Consider the following 14,419-nt stretch of genomic DNA (forward strand, 5'->3'; position numbering starts at 1 on the left):
TGTATATTCCGAAGCACAATTTTTTACGAATTGTGGGCAAATCTGTAAATTACAAAATCTTCGCATTCATAAAATATATATACATACACCGTACATAATATGAAATATCCTGGTCTAATAGTATTCAAGAAAAAAGAAAATCAATTTTTCGATTATCCTCGATAAAAATCCAGAATATATATAATATTATTTATCGATTTTGAGAAACAAACTCGATCTCCGCGTGATGTAAGAAAGACGGACAGAGCTAAACGGATTAATATTATCGCCCTTATCAGCCAAGTCTCCTTCTGCCAGTTCCATATATTTTCACAACAATATCATATTTTGCTTTCGCATTTTAAATGGTTTCATCAGGGTATAAAAAAAAAAGAAATAGAGTAAGCACATATAACATTTTCAAACAAATTTAATAGCATACAAAGAATTAGCGCTGTCGGAGAATATTAAATAATTTGGGCTCTATATGAATTTAATTTTGCATGACTCATACATTTTTGATGCTTTTGGTCAAAAGGCTCATAGAATCTGTCTGGGAGGGTACAAAAACCGCTTTCCTAAAAACACCTAGAAAATATTAAAAGGTGGTAAGGATTCGGTTGTGCTCGGTAAAGTTGGCGTTGTAGTCGAAGAGTCTGGACTGGTCGATCTAGTGGCTCTGGTGCTTGGTCGGCTTGGTCGGCTTGGTCTTCGCGTGGGTGGTGTCCGACGACTTGGTCTATTTGTGGTAGAGCTCGGTAAAGTTTGCTCTTCAGTCGAAGAATCTGGACTGGTCGATCTAGTGGCTCTGGTGCTTGGTCGGCTTGGTCGGCTTGGTCTTCGCGTGGGTGGTGTCCGACGGCTTGGTCTATTTGTTGGGGAGCTCGGTAAAGTTGGCGTTATAGTCGAAGAATCTGGACTGGTCGATCTAGTGGCTCTGGTGCTTGGTCGGCTTGGTCGGCTTGGTCTTCGCGTGGGTGGTGTCCGACGACTTGGTCTATTTGTGGTAGAGCTCGGTAAAGTTTGCTCTTCAGTCGAAGAATCTGGACTGGTCGATCTAGTGGCTCTGGTGCTTGGTCGGCTTGGTCGGCTTGGTCTTCGCGTGGGTGGTGTCCGACGGCTTGGTCTATTTGTTGTGGAGCTCGGTAAAGTTGGCGTTATAGTCGAAGAATCTGGACTGGTCGATCTAGTGGCTCTGGTGCTTGGTCGGCTTGGTCGGCTTGGTCTTCGCGTGGGTGGTGTCCGACGACTTGGTCTATTTGTGGTAGAGCTCGGTAAAGTTTGCTCTTCAGTCGAAGAATCTGGACTGGTCGATCTAGTGGCTCTGGTGCTTGGTCGGCTTGGTCTTCGCGTGGGTGGTGTCCGACGGCTTGGTCTATTTGTGGTAGAGCTCGATAAAGTTTGCTTTTCAGTCGAAGAATCTGGACTGGTCGATCTAGTGGCTCTGGTGCTTGGTCGGCTTGGTCGGCTTGGTCTTCGCGTGGGTGGTGTCCGACGACTTGGTCTATTTGTGGTAGAGCTCGGTAAAGTTTGCTTTTCAGTCGAAGAATCTGGACTGGTCGATCTAGTGGCTCTGGTGCTTGGTCGGCTTGGTCGGCTTGGTCGGCTTGGTCTTCGCGTGGGTAGTGTTCGACGACTTGGTCTATTTGTGGTAGAGCTCGGTAAAGTTTGCTTTTCAGTCGAAGAATCTGGACTGGTCGATCTAGTGGCTCTGGTGCTTGGTCGGCTTGGTCGGCTTGGTCTTCGCGTGGGTGGTGTCCGACGGCTTGGTCTATTTGTTGTGGAGCTCGGTAAAGTTGGCGTTATAGTCGAAGAATCTGGACTGGTCGATCTAGTGGCTCTGGTGCTTGGTCGGCTTGGTCTTCGCGTGGGTGGTGTCCGACGGCTTGGTCTATTTGTTGTGGAGCTCGGTAAAGTTGTCTTTTCAGTCGAAGAATCTGGACTGGTCGATGTGCTTCCGGTTGTTGGCTTGACAGTCGAAGGCTTCTGGGTGTTTGGCTCTACTGTTGTCGATGTGCTTCCGATAGTTGGCTTAGCAGTCGAAGGCTTCTGCGTGCTTGGCTTTACTGTTGAGGTACTTCCAACTGTCGGCTTGGCAGTCGAAGGCTTCAGCGTGCTCGGCTTAGATGTAGATGTGCTTCCGATAGTTGGCTTGGCAGTCGAAGGCTTCTGCGTGCTCGGCTTAGATGTAGATGTGCTTCCGATAGTTGGCTTGGTAGTCGAAGGCTTCTGCGTGCTCGGCTTAGATGTAGATGTGCTTCCGATGGTTGGCTTGGCAGTCGAAGGCTTCTGGGTGCTTGGCTTTGCAGTCGAAGGCTTCTGGGTGCTCGGCTTTGCTGTAGATGTACTTCCAACTGTCGGCTTGGCAGTCGAAGGCTTCTGCGTGCTCGGCTTAGCTGTAGATGTGCTTCCAACTGTCGGCTTGGCAGTCGAAGGCTTCTGCGTGCTCGGCTTAGCTGTAGATGTGCTTCCGATGGTTGGCTTGGCAGTCGAAGGCTTCTGGGTGCTTGGCTTTGCAGTCGAAGGCTTCTGCGTGCTAGGCTTAGCTGTAGATGTGCTTCCGATGGTTGGCTTGGCAGTCGAAGGCTTCTGGGTGCTTGGCTTTGCTGTAGATGTGCTTCCGATGGTTGGCTTAGCAGTCGAAGGCTTCTGGGTGCTCGGCTGAGCTGTGGATGTGCTTCCGATGGTTGGCTTGGCAGTCGAAGGCTTCTGGGTGCTTGGCTTTGCTGTAGATGTGCTTCCGATAGTTGGCTTGGCAGTCGAAGGCTTCTGCGTGCTCGGCTGAGCTGTGGATGTGCTTCCGATGGTTGGCTTGGCAGTCGAAGGCTTCTGGGTGCTTGGCTTTGCAGTCGAAGGCTTCTGCGTGCTCGGCTTAGCTGTAGATGTGCTTCCGATAGTTGGCTTGGCAGTCGAAGGCTTCTGGGTGCTTGGCTTTGCAGTCGAAGGCTTCTGCGTGCTCGGCTTAGCTGTAGATGTGCTTCCGATGGTTGGCTTGGCAGTCGAAGGCTTCTGGGTGCTTGGCTTTGCTGAGGATGTACTTCCAACTGTTGGCTTGGCAGTCGATGGCTTCTGCGTGCTCGGCTTAGCTGTAGATGTGCTTCCGATGGTTGGCTTGGCAGTCGAAGGCTTCTGGGTGCTCGGCTTAGCTGTGGATGTGCTTCCGATAGTTGGCTTGGCAGTCGAAGGCTTCTGCGTGCTCGGCTGAGCTGTGGATGTGCTTCCGATGGTTGGCTTGGCAGTCGAAGGCTTCTGCGTGCTCGGCTTAGCTGTAGATGTGCTTCCGATAGTTGGCTTGGCAGTCGAAGGCTTCTGCGTGCTCGGCCGAGCTGTGGATGTGCTTCCGATGGTTGGCTTGGAAGTCGAAGGCTTCTGGGTGCTTGGCTTTACTGAGGATGTACTTCCAACTGTTGGCTTGGCAGTTGAAGGCTTCTGCGTGCTCGGCTTAGCTGTGGATGTGCTTCCGATGGTTGGCTTGGCAGTCGAAGGCTTCTGCGTGCTCGGCTGAGCTGTGGATGTGCTTCCGATGGTTGGCTTGGCAGTCGAAGGCTTCTGGGTGCTTGGCTTTACTGAGGATGTACTTCCAATTGTTGGCTTGGCAGTCGATGGCTTCTGCGTGCTCGGCTTAGCTGTAGATGTGCTTCCGATGGTTGGCTTGGCAGTCGAAGGCTTCTGCGTGCTCGGCTTAGCTGTAGATGTGCTTCCGATGGTTGGCTTGGCAGTCGAAGGCTTCTGCGTGCTCGGCTTAGCTGTGGATGTGCTTCCGATGGTTGGATTGGCAGTCGAAGGCTTCTGGGTGCTCGGCTTAGCTGTAGATGTGCTTCCGATGGTTGGCTTGGCAGTCGAAGGCTTCTGGGTGCTTGGCTTTACTGTTGAGGTACTTCCAACTGTTGGCTTTGCAGTCGAAGGCTTCTGGGTGCTTGGCTTTGCAGTCGAAGGCTTCTGCGTGCTCGGCTTAGCTGTAGATGTGCTTCCGATGGTTGGCTTGGCAGTCGAAGGCTTCTGCGTGCTCGGCTTAGCTGTGGATGTGCTTCCGATGGTTGGATTGGCAGTCGAAGGCTTCTGGGTGCTCGGCTTAGCTGTAGATGTGCTTCCGATGGTTGGCTTGGCAGTCGAAGGCTTCTGGGTGCTTGGCTTTACTGTTGAGGTACTTCCAACTGTTGGCTTTGCAGTCGAAGGCTTCTGGGTGCTTGGCTTTGCAGTCGAAGGCTTCTGCGTGCTCGGCTTAGCTGTAGATGTGCTTCCGATGGTTGGCTTGGCAGTCGAAGGCTTCTGCGTGCTCGGCTTAGCTGTGGATGTGCTTCCGATAGTTGGCTTGGCAGTCGAAGGCTTCTGCGTGCTCGGCTTAGCTGTGGATGTGCTTCCGATGGTTGGCTTGGCAGTCGAAGGCTTCTGGGTGCTCGGCTTAGCTGTAGATGTGCTTCCGATGGTTGGCTTGGCAGTCGAAGGCTTCTGGGTGCTTGGCTTTACTGTTGAGGTACTTCCAACTGTTGGCTTTGCAGTCGAAGGCTTCTGGGTGCTCGGCTTTGCAGTCGAAGGCTTCTGGGTGCTCGGCTTAGCTGTAGATGTGCTTCCGATGGTTGGCTTGGCAGTCGAAGGCTTCTGGGTGCTTGGCTTTACTGTTGAGGTACTTCCAACTGTTGGCTTTGCAGTCGAAGGCTTCTGGGTGCTTGGCTTTGCAGTCGAAGGCTTCTGCGTGCTCGGCTTAGCTGTAGATGTGCTTCCGATGGTTGGCTTGGCAGTCGAAGGCTTCTGGGTGCTTGGCTTTGCAGTCGAAGGCTTCTGGGTGCTCGGCTTAGCTGTAGATGTGCTTCCGATGGTTGGCTTGGCAGTTGAAGGCTTCTGGGTGCTCGGCTTTACTGTTGAGGTACTTCCAACTGTTGGCTTTGCAGTCGAAGGCTTCTGGGTGCTTGGCTTTGCAGTCGAAGGCTTCTGGGTGCTCGGCTTAGATGTAGATGTGCTTCCGATTGTTGGCTTGGCAGTCGAAGGCTTCTGTGTGCTTGGCTTTGCAGTCGAAGGCTTCTGGGTGCTCGGCTTAGCTGTAGATGTGCTTCCGATGGTTGGCTTGGCAGTCGAAGGCTTCTGGGTGCTTGGCTTTACTGTTGAGGTACTTCCAACTGTCGGCTTGGCAGTCGAAGGCTTCTGGGTGCTCGGCTTAGCTGTGGATGTGCTTCCGATAGTTGGCTTGGCAGTCGAAGGCTTCTGGGTGCTCGGCTTAGCTGTGGATGTGCTTCCGATAGTTGGCTTGGCAGTCGAAGGCTTCTGTGTGCTCGGCTTAGCTGTAGATGTGCTTCCGATAGTTGGCTTGGCAGTCGAAGGCTTCTGGGTGCTTGGCTTTGCAGTCGAAGGCTTCTGGGTGCTCGGCTTAGCTGTAGATGTGCTTCCGATGGTTGGCTTGGCAGTCGAAGGCTTCTGGGTGCTCGACTTAGCTGTAGATGTGCTTCCGATAGTTGGCTTGGCAGTCGAAGGCTTCTGGGTGCTCGGCTTAGCTGTGGATGTGCTTCCGATAGTTGGCTTGGCAGTCGAAGGCTTCTGGGTGCTTGGCTTTGCAGTCGAAGGCTTCTGGGTGCTCGGCTTAGCTGTAGATGTGCTTCCGATGGTTGGCTTGGCAGTCGAAGGCTTCTGGGTGCTCGGCTTAGCTGTGGATGTGCTTCCGATAGTTGGCTTGGCAGTCGAAGGCTTCTGGGTGCTCGGCTTAGCTGTGGATGTGCTTCCGATAGTTGGCTTGACAGTCGAAGGCTTCTGGGTGCTCGGCTTAGCTGTGGATGTGCTTCCGATAGTTGGCTTGGTAGTCGAAGGCTTCTGCGTGCTCGGCTTAGCTGTAGATGTGCTTCCGATGGTTGGCTTGGCAGTCGAAGGCTTCTGCGTGCTTGGCTTTACTGTTGAGGTACTTCCAACTGTTGGCTTTGCAGTCGAAGGCTTCTGGGTGCTTGGCTTTGCAGTCGAAGGCTTCTGCGTGCTCGGCTTAGCTGTAGATGTGCTTCCGATGGTTGGCTTGGCAGTCGAAGGCTTCTGCGTGCTCGGCTTAGCTGTAGATGTGCTTCCGATGGTTGGCTTGGCAGTCGAAGGCTTCTGCGTGCTCGGCTTAGCTGTAGATGTGCTTCCGATGGTTGGCTTGGCAGTCGAAGGCTTCTGGGTGCTCGGCTTAGCTGTAGATGTGCTTCCGATGGTTGGCTTGGCAGTCGAAGGCTTCTGGGTGCTTGGCTTTGCTGTAGATGTGCTTCCGATAGTTGGCTTGGCAGTCGAAGGCTTCTGCGTGCTCGGCTGAGCTGTGGATGTGCTTCCGATGGTTGGCTTGGCAGTCGAAGGCTTCTGGGTGCTTGGCTTTGCAGTCGAAGGCTTCTGCGTGCTCGGCTTAGCTGTAGATGTGCTTCCGATGGTTGGCTTTGCAGTCGAAGGCTTCTGCGTGCTCGGCTTTACTGAGGATGTACTTCCAACTGTCGGCTTGGCAGTCGAAGGCTTCTGCGTGCTCGGCTTTACTGAGGATGTGCTTCCAACTGTCGGCTTGGCAGTCGAAGGCTTCTGGGTGCTCGGCTTTACTGTTGAGGTACTTCCAACTGTCGGCTTGGCAGTCGAAGGCTCCTGCGTGCTCGGCTTAGCTGTAGATGTGCTTCCAATAGTTGGCTTGGTAGTCGAAGGCTTCTGCGTGCTCGGCTTTACTGAGGATGTGCTTCCAACTGTCGGCTTGGCAGTCGAAGGCTTCTGGGTGCTCGGCTTTACTGTTGAGGTACTTCCAACTGTCGGCTTGGCAGTCGAAGGCTCCTGCGTGCTCGGCTTAGCTGTAGATGTGCTTCCAATAGTTGGCTTGGTAGTCGAAGGCTTCTGGGTGCTCGGCTTTGCTGTAGATGTGCTTCCAACTGTCGGCTTAGCAGTCGAAGGCTCCTGCGTGCTCGGCTTAGCTGTAGATGTGCTTCCGATGGTTGGCTTGGCAGTCGAAGGCTTCTGGGTGCTTGGCTTTGCAGTCGAAGGCTTCTGCGTGCTCGGCTTTACTGAGGATGTACTTCCAACTGTCGGCTTGGCAGTCGAAGGCTTCTGCGTGCTCGGCTTAGCTGTAGATGTGCTTCCAATAGTTGGCTTGGCAGTTGAAGGCTTCTGGGTGCTCGGCTTTACTGAGGATGTACTTCCAATAGTTGGCTTGGCAGTCGAAGGCTTCTGGGTGCTCGGCTTTGCTGTAGATGTACTTCCAATAGTTGGCTTGGCAGTCGAAGGCTTCTGCGTGCTCGGCTTTGCTGTAGATGTACTTCCAATAGTTGGCTTGGCAGTTGAAGGCTTCTGCGTGCTCGGCTTTACTGTTGAGGTACTTCCAACTGTTGGCTTGGCAGTCGAAGGCTTCTGGGTGCTCGGCTTTACTGAGGATGTACTTCCAACTGTCGGCTTGGCAGTCGAAGGCTTCTGGGTGCTCGGCTTTACTGAGGATGTACTTCCGATGGTTGGCTTGGCAGTCGAAGGCTTCTGGGTGCTTGGCTTAGCTGTGGATGTGCTTCCGATAGTTGGCTTGGCAGTCGAAGGCTTCTGCGTGCTCGGCTTAGATGTAGATGTGCTTCCGATGGTTGGCTTAGCTGTCGAAGTCTTCTGGGTGCTTGGCTTTGCTGTAGATGTGCTTCCAACTGTCGGCTTAGCAGTCGAAGGCTTCTGCGTGCTCGGCTTAGCTGTAGATGTGCTTCCGATAGTTGGCTTATCAGTCGAAGGCTTCTGGGTGCTCGGCTTAGCTGTGGATGTGCTTCCGATGGTTGGCTTGGCAGTCGAAGGCTTCTGGGTGCTTGGCTTTACTGTAGATGTGCTTCCAACTGTCGGCTTAGCAGTCGAAGGCTTCTGCGTGCTCGGCTTAGATGTAGATGTGCTTCCGATGGTTGGCTTAGCTGTCGAAGTCTTCTGGGTGCTTGGCTTTGCTGTAGATGTGCTTCCAACTGTCGGCTTAGCAGTCGAAGGCTTCTGCGTGCTCGGCTTAGCTGTAGATGTGCTTCCGATAGTTGGCTTATCAGTCGAAGGCTTCTGGGTGCTCGGCTTAGCTGTGGATGTGCTTCCGATGGTTGGCTTGGCAGTCGAAGGCTTCTGGGTGCTCGGCTTAGCTGTGGATGTGCTTCCGATGGTTGGCTTGGCAGTCGAAGGCTTCTGGGTGCTTGGCTTTGCAGTCGAAGGCTTCTGCGTGCTCGGCTTAGCTGTGGATGTGCTTCCGATAGTTGGCTTGGCAGTCGAAGACTTCTGGGTGCTTGGCTTTACTGTAGATGTGCTTCCAACTGTCGGCTTAGCAGTCGAAGGCTTCTGCGTGCTCGGCTTAGATGTAGATGTGCTTCCGATGGTTGGCTTAGCTGTCGAAGTCTTCTGGGTGCTTGGCTTTGCTGTAGATGTGCTTCCAACTGTCGGCTTAGCAGTCGAAGGCTTCTGCGTGCTCGGCTTAGCTGTAGATGTGCTTCCGATAGTTGGCTTATCAGTCGAAGGCTTCTGGGTGCTCGGCTTAGCTGTGGATGTGCTTCCGATGGTTGGCTTGGCAGTCGAAGGCTTCTGGGTGCTCGGCTTAGCTGTGGATGTGCTTCCGATGGTTGGCTTGGCAGTCGAAGGCTTCTGGGTGCTTGGCTTTGCTGTAGATGTGCTTCCGATGGTTGGCTTGGCAGTCGAAGGCTTCTGGGTGCTTGGCTTTGCAGTCGAAGGCTTCTGGGTGCTCGGCTTTGCTGTAGATGTGCTTCCAACTGTCGGCTTGGCAGTCGAAGGCTTCTGGGTGCTCGGCTTTACTGAGGATGTACTTCCAATAGTTGGCTTGGCAGTCGAAGGCTTCTGCGTGCTCGGCTTAGCTGTGGATGTGCTTCCGATGGTTGGCTTGGCAGTCGAAGGCTTCTGGGTGCTTGGCTTTGCTGTAGATGTGCTTCCGATGGTTGGCTTGGCAGTCGAAGGCTTCTGGGTGCTTGGCTTAGCTGTAGATGTGCTTCCGATGGTTGGCTTGGCAGTCGAAGGCTTCTGGGTGCTTGGCTTTGCAGTCGAAGGCTTCTGGGTGCTCGGCTTTGCTGTAGATGTGCTTCCAACTGTCGGCTTGGCAGTCGAAGGCTTCTGCGTGCTCGGCTTAGCTGTGGATGTGCTTCCGATAGTTGGCTTATCAGTCGAAGGCTTCTGGGTGCTTGGCTTAGCTGTAGATGTGCTTCCGATGGTTGGCTTGGCAGTCGAAGGCTTCTGGGTGCTTGGCTTTGCAGTCGAAGGCTTCTGGGTGCTCGGCTTAGCTGTGGATGTGCTTCCAACTGTCGGCTTGGCAGTCGAAGGCTTCTGCGTGCTCGGCTTAGCTGTGGATGTGCTTCCGATAGTTGGCTTATCAGTCGAAGGCTTCTGGGTGCTCGGCTTAGCTGTGGATGTGCTTCCAACTGTCGGCTTGGCAGTCGAAGGCTTCTGCGTGCTCGGCTTTACTGAGGATGTGCTTCCAACTGTCGGCTTGGCAGTCGAAGGCTTCTGCGTGCTCGGCTTAGCTGTGGATGTGCTTCCGATAGTTGGCTTATCAGTCGAAGGCTTCTGGGTGCTCGGCTTAGCTGTGGATGTGCTTCCAACTGTCGGCTTGGCAGTCGAAGGCTTCTGCGTGCTCGGCTTTACTGAGGATGTGCTTCCAACTGTCGGCTTGGCAGTCGAAGGCTTCTGCGTGCTCGGCTTAGCTGTGGATGTGCTTCCGATAGTTGGCTTATCAGTCGAAGGCTTCTGGGTGCTCGGCTTAGCTGTGGATGTGCTTCCAACTGTCGGCTTGGCAGTCGAAGGCTTCTGCGTGCTCGGCTTTACTGAGGATGTGCTTCCAACTGTCGGCTTGGCAGTCGAAGGCTTCTGCGTGCTCGGCTTAGCTGTGGATGTGCTTCCGATAGTTGGCTTATCAGTCGAAGGCTTCTGGGTGCTCGGCTTAGCTGTAGATGTGCTTCCGATGGTTGGCTTGGCAGTCGAAGGCTTCTGGGTGCTCGGCTTAGCTGTGGATGTGCTTCCGATGGTTGGCTTGGCAGTCGAAGGCTTCTGGGTGCTCGGCTTAGCTGTAGATGTGCTTCCGATGGTTGGCTTGGCAGTCGAAGGCTTCTGGGTGCTTGGCTTTGCTGTAGATGTGCTTCCGATGGTTGGCTTGGCAGTCGAAGGCTTCTGCGTGCTCGGCTTAGCTGTGGATGTGCTTCCGATGGTTGGCTTGGCAGTCGAAGGCTTCTGGGTGCTTGGCTTTGCAGTCGAAGGCTTCTGGGTGCTCGGCTTAGCTGTGGATGTGCTTCCGATAGTTGGCTTATCAGTCGAAGGCTTCTGGGTGCTCGGCTTAGCTGTGGATGTGCTTCCAACTGTCGGCTTGGCAGTCGAAGGCTTCTGCGTGCTCGGCTTTACTGAGGATGTGCTTCCAACTGTCGGCTTGGCAGTCGAAGGCTTCTGCGTGCTTGGCTTTGCTGTAGATGTGCTTCCAACTGTCGGCTTAGCAGTCGAAGGCTTCTGCGTGCTCGGCTTAGCTGTAGATGTGCTTCCGATAGTTGGCTTATCAGTCGAAGGCTTCTGGGTGCTCGGCTTAGCTGTGGATGTGCTTCCGATGGTTGGCTTGGCAGTCGAAGGCTTCTGGGTGCTCGGCTTAGCTGTGGATGTGCTTCCGATGGTTGGCTTGGCAGTCGAAGGCTTCTGGGTGCTTGGCTTTGCAGTCGAAGGCTTCTGCGTGCTCGGCTTAGCTGTGGATGTGCTTCCGATAGTTGGCTTGGCAGTCGAAGGCTTCTGGGTGCTTGGCTTTACTGTAGATGTGCTTCCAACTGTCGGCTTAGCAGTCGAAGGCTTCTGCGTGCTCGGCTTAGATGTAGATGTGCTTCCGATGGTTGGCTTAGCTGTCGAAGTCTTCTGGGTGCTTGGCTTTGCTGTAGATGTGCTTCCAACTGTCGGCTTAGCAGTCGAAGGCTTCTGCGTGCTCGGCTTAGCTGTAGATGTGCTTCCGATAGTTGGCTTATCAGTCGAAGGCTTCTGGGTGCTCGGCTTAGCTGTGGATGTGCTTCCGATGGTTGGCTTGGCAGTCGAAGGCTTCTGGGTGCTCGGCTTAGCTGTGGATGTGCTTCCGATGGTTGGCTTGGCAGTCGAAGGCTTCTGGGTGCTTGGCTTTGCTGTAGATGTGCTTCCGATGGTTGGCTTGGCAGTCGAAGGCTTCTGGGTGCTTGGCTTTGCAGTCGAAGGCTTCTGGGTGCTCGGCTTTGCTGTAGATGTGCTTCCAACTGTCGGCTTGGCAGTCGAAGGCTTCTGGGTGCTCGGCTTTACTGAGGATGTACTTCCAATAGTTGGCTTGGCAGTCGAAGGCTTCTGCGTGCTCGGCTTAGCTGTGGATGTGCTTCCGATGGTTGGCTTGGCAGTCGAAGGCTTCTGGGTGCTTGGCTTTGCTGTAGATGTGCTTCCGATGGTTGGCTTGGCAGTCGAAGGCTTCTGGGTGCTTGGCTTTGCTGTAGATGTGCTTCCGATGGTTGGCTTGGCAGTCGAAGGCTTCTGGGTGCTTGGCTTTGCTGTAGATGTGCTTCCGATGGTTGGCTTGGCAGTCGAAGGCTTCTGGGTGCTTGGCTTTGCAGTCGAAGGCTTCTGGGTGCTCGGCTTTGCTGTAGATGTGCTTCCAACTGTCGGCTTGGCAGTCGAAGGCTTCTGCGTGCTCGGCTTAGCTGTGGATGTGCTTCCGATAGTTGGCTTATCAGTCGAAGGCTTCTGGGTGCTTGGCTTAGCTGTAGATGTGCTTCCGATGGTTGGCTTGGCAGTCGAAGGCTTCTGGGTGCTTGGCTTAGCTGTGGATGTGCTTCCAACTGTCGGCTTAGCAGTCGAAGGCTTCTGGGTGCTTGGCTTTGCAGTCGAAGGCTTCTGGGTGCTCGGCTTTGCTGTAGATGTGCTTCCAACTGTCGGCTTTGCAGTCGAAGGCTTCTGCGTGCTCGGCTTTACTGAGGATGTGCTTCCAACTGTCGGCTTGGCAGTCGAAGGCTTCTGCGTGCTTGGCTTTGCTGTAGATGTGCTTCCAACTGTCGGCTTTGCAGTCGAAGGCTTCTGCGTGCTCGGCTTTACTGAGGATGTGCTTCCAACTGTCGGCTTGGCAGTCGAAGGCTTCTGGGTGCTCGGCTTTACTGTTGAGGTACTTCCAACTGTCGGCTTTGCAGTCGAAGGCTTCTGCGTGCTCGGCTTTGCTGTGGATGTGCTTCCAACTGTCGGCTTGGCAGTCGAAGGCTTCTGCGTGCTTGGCTTAGCTGTGGATGTGCTTCCGATGGTTGGCTTGGCAGTCGAAGGCTTCTGCGTGCTTGGCTTAGCTGTGGATGTGCTTCCAACTGTCGGCTTTTCAGTCGAAGGCTTCTGGGTGCTCGGCTTTGCTGTGGATGTGCTTCCAACTGTCGGCTTAGCAGTCGAAGGCTTTTGCGTGCTTGGCTTAGCTGTGGATGTGCTTCCAACTGTCGGCTTGGCAGTCGAAGGCTTCTGCGTGCTTGGCTTAGCTGTGGATGTGCTTCCAACTGTCGGCTTGGCAGTCGAAGGCTTCTGGGTGCTCGGCTTTGCTGTAGATGTGCTTCCAACTGTCGGCTTTTCAGTCGAAGGCTTCTGGGTGCTCGGCTTTGCTGTGGATGTGCTTCCAACTGTCGGCTTAGCAGTCGAAGGCTTCTGGGTGCTTGGCTTTGCAGTCGAAGGCTTCTGGGTGCTCGGCTTTGCTGTAGATGTGCTTCCAACTGTCGGCTTTGCAGTCGAAGGCTTCTGCGTGCTCGGCTTTACTGAGGATGTGCTTCCAACTGTCGGCTTAGCAGTCGAAGGCTTCTGGGTGCTTGGCTTTGCAGTCGAAGGCTTCTGGGTGCTCGGCTTTGCTGTAGATGTGCTTCCAACTGTCGGCTTTGCAGTCGAAGGCTTCTGCGTGCTCGGCTTTACTGAGGATGTGCTTCCAACTGTCGGCTTAGCAGTCGAAGGCTTCTGGGTGCTTGGCTTTGCAGTCGAAGGCTTCTGGGTGCTCGGCTTTGCTGTAGATGTGCTTCCAACTGTCGGCTTTGCAGTCGAAGGCTTCTGCGTGCTCGGCTTTACTGAGGATGTGCTTCCAACTGTCGGCTTGGCAGTCGAAGGCTCCTGCGTGCTCGGCTTAGCTGTAGATGTGCTTCCGATGGTTGGCTTGGCAGTCGAAGGCTTCTGGGTGCTTGGCTTTGCTGTAGATGTGCTTCCAACTGTCGGCTTAGCAGTCGAAGGCTTCTGGGTGCTCGGCTTTACTGTAGATGTGCTTCCAACTGTCGGCTTGGCAGTCGAAGGCTCCTGCGTGCTCGGCTTAGCTGTAGATGTGCTTCCGATGGTTGGCTTGGCAGTCGAAGGCTTCTGGGTGCTTGGCTTTGCAGTCGAAGGCTTCTGCGTGCTCGGCTCAGCTGTAGATGTGCTTCCGATAGTTGTCTTGGCAGTCGAAGGCTTCTGCGTGCTCGGCTCAACTGTAGATGTGCTTCCGATAGTTGGCTTGGCAGTCGAAGGCTTCTGGGTGCTTGGCTGAGCTGTAGATGTGCTTCCTATAGTTGGCTTGGATGTGCTTCCGATAGTTGGCTTGGCAGTCGAAGGTTTGTGGGTGCTTATGCTTGTTGTTTTAGCACTTGTTTCAGCGGTTTCATCTGTTAAGGTGGTTAGAGTCGTGCGATAGGTGGGTTTTTCTGTGGTGGCCTTTGAAGGATAGTAATTGGGACTAGTAATGTGATGTTCACAATTTGGTGTGGTGGGATGGTATTTGCATTTCGTTGGCGGTGGCCTTAAAGTAGTGTAAGTCGTCTTGTTGTTGCACGGATTGCGAAAATGCAATACTATTTCATTCGCTTTGTGCCCGGGAGCAATGCGTATATGTGGCCCAAACAAAGTGAACGCTGCGCCTGTGGCGACTAGTAAGGAAAGTATAAGGAGTCTCATTGTAATTGGAGTGCACGCCCGTCTTCTCCTTTAAGTAGATCCTGTTGGGTCGAACAGCGTGCGAACAGCTTGATGCCACCCTGGATACTAACTGAAGCGGGCCCTAGTGCTTAGTATTTAAATTATCTTTAAATTTGCCTTACATTTTTACAAGTATGGCAAAAATTGGCATTTTAGTGTCTAAATTTATATTCCCTATAAAATTAATACGTATTACGGATGCATATGCTATTTTGAAGCACGCGCTTGCTCTATTGAACTCTGATCTGGCTTGCGTAATACGCAATTTATCGTATGCGCAGGTCAGTGACGAGCTTTCGCCATTCCGACTATTAAAGGGCTAGCACGTAGCCAGGTCGGCCCGCGTGAATTAACCGTTGCCGGCACGAACCCAGCCACTTGTTCTCAAGTGCTCCGAGAATGTGCACATTGCTATGCCTTTCCGTGATTTTCTGTACCGTTAGCTCATAAGAAATGCGAAATTAGGGTATAGTCGGCTCCACTAACGTACTTGTAACAAGTGGTATAAGTATATACATATATTCTCGAGCTGGAGTAGTAGCTAAGTCGAATCAGCACAGTCTATACGTCTGTCGCTAGG

The 14,419-nt window shown here is 53.4% G+C and overlaps 2 protein-coding genes across 2 annotated transcripts in view; both read right to left on the reverse strand.

The window, feature by feature from the left end:
* LOC108655760 (uncharacterized) overlaps positions 1-14,419 on the reverse strand; it is a 173,265-nt gene that overhangs the window by 145,401 nt on the left and 13,445 nt on the right. The window lies entirely within an intron of this gene.
* On the reverse strand, positions 392-13,967 carry Muc12Ea (Mucin 12Ea). Its single transcript, XM_089263574.1, has 2 exons — positions 9,798-13,967; positions 392-9,545 (listed from the first exon to the last, which is right to left on the reverse strand). The coding sequence occupies exons 1-2, from the start codon at positions 13,816-13,818 to the stop codon at positions 568-570; spliced, it is 12,999 nt and encodes a 4,332-aa protein (XP_089119700.1). The 5' UTR covers positions 13,819-13,967; the 3' UTR covers positions 392-567.

This window comes from Drosophila navojoa, chromosome X (genome assembly GCF_054131105.1).
Source record: "Drosophila navojoa isolate 15081-1374.11 chromosome X, UAZ_NAV_1.0, whole genome shotgun sequence".
Taxonomy (NCBI): Eukaryota; Metazoa; Arthropoda; class Insecta; order Diptera; family Drosophilidae; genus Drosophila; species Drosophila navojoa.

What these genes read in the sequence shown, in the direction of transcription:
- Muc12Ea (XM_089263574.1), bottom strand. Translation starts at nt 13,818, where the DNA reads ATGAGACTCCTTATACTTTCCTTACTAGTCGCCACAGGCGCAGCGTTC. An exon ending in TGATAAGCCAACTATCGGAA is followed by an intron (nt 9,546 to 9,797) that starts GCACATCCACAG and finishes GCACATCCTCAG; the next exon opens with TAAAGCCGAGCACGCAGAAG.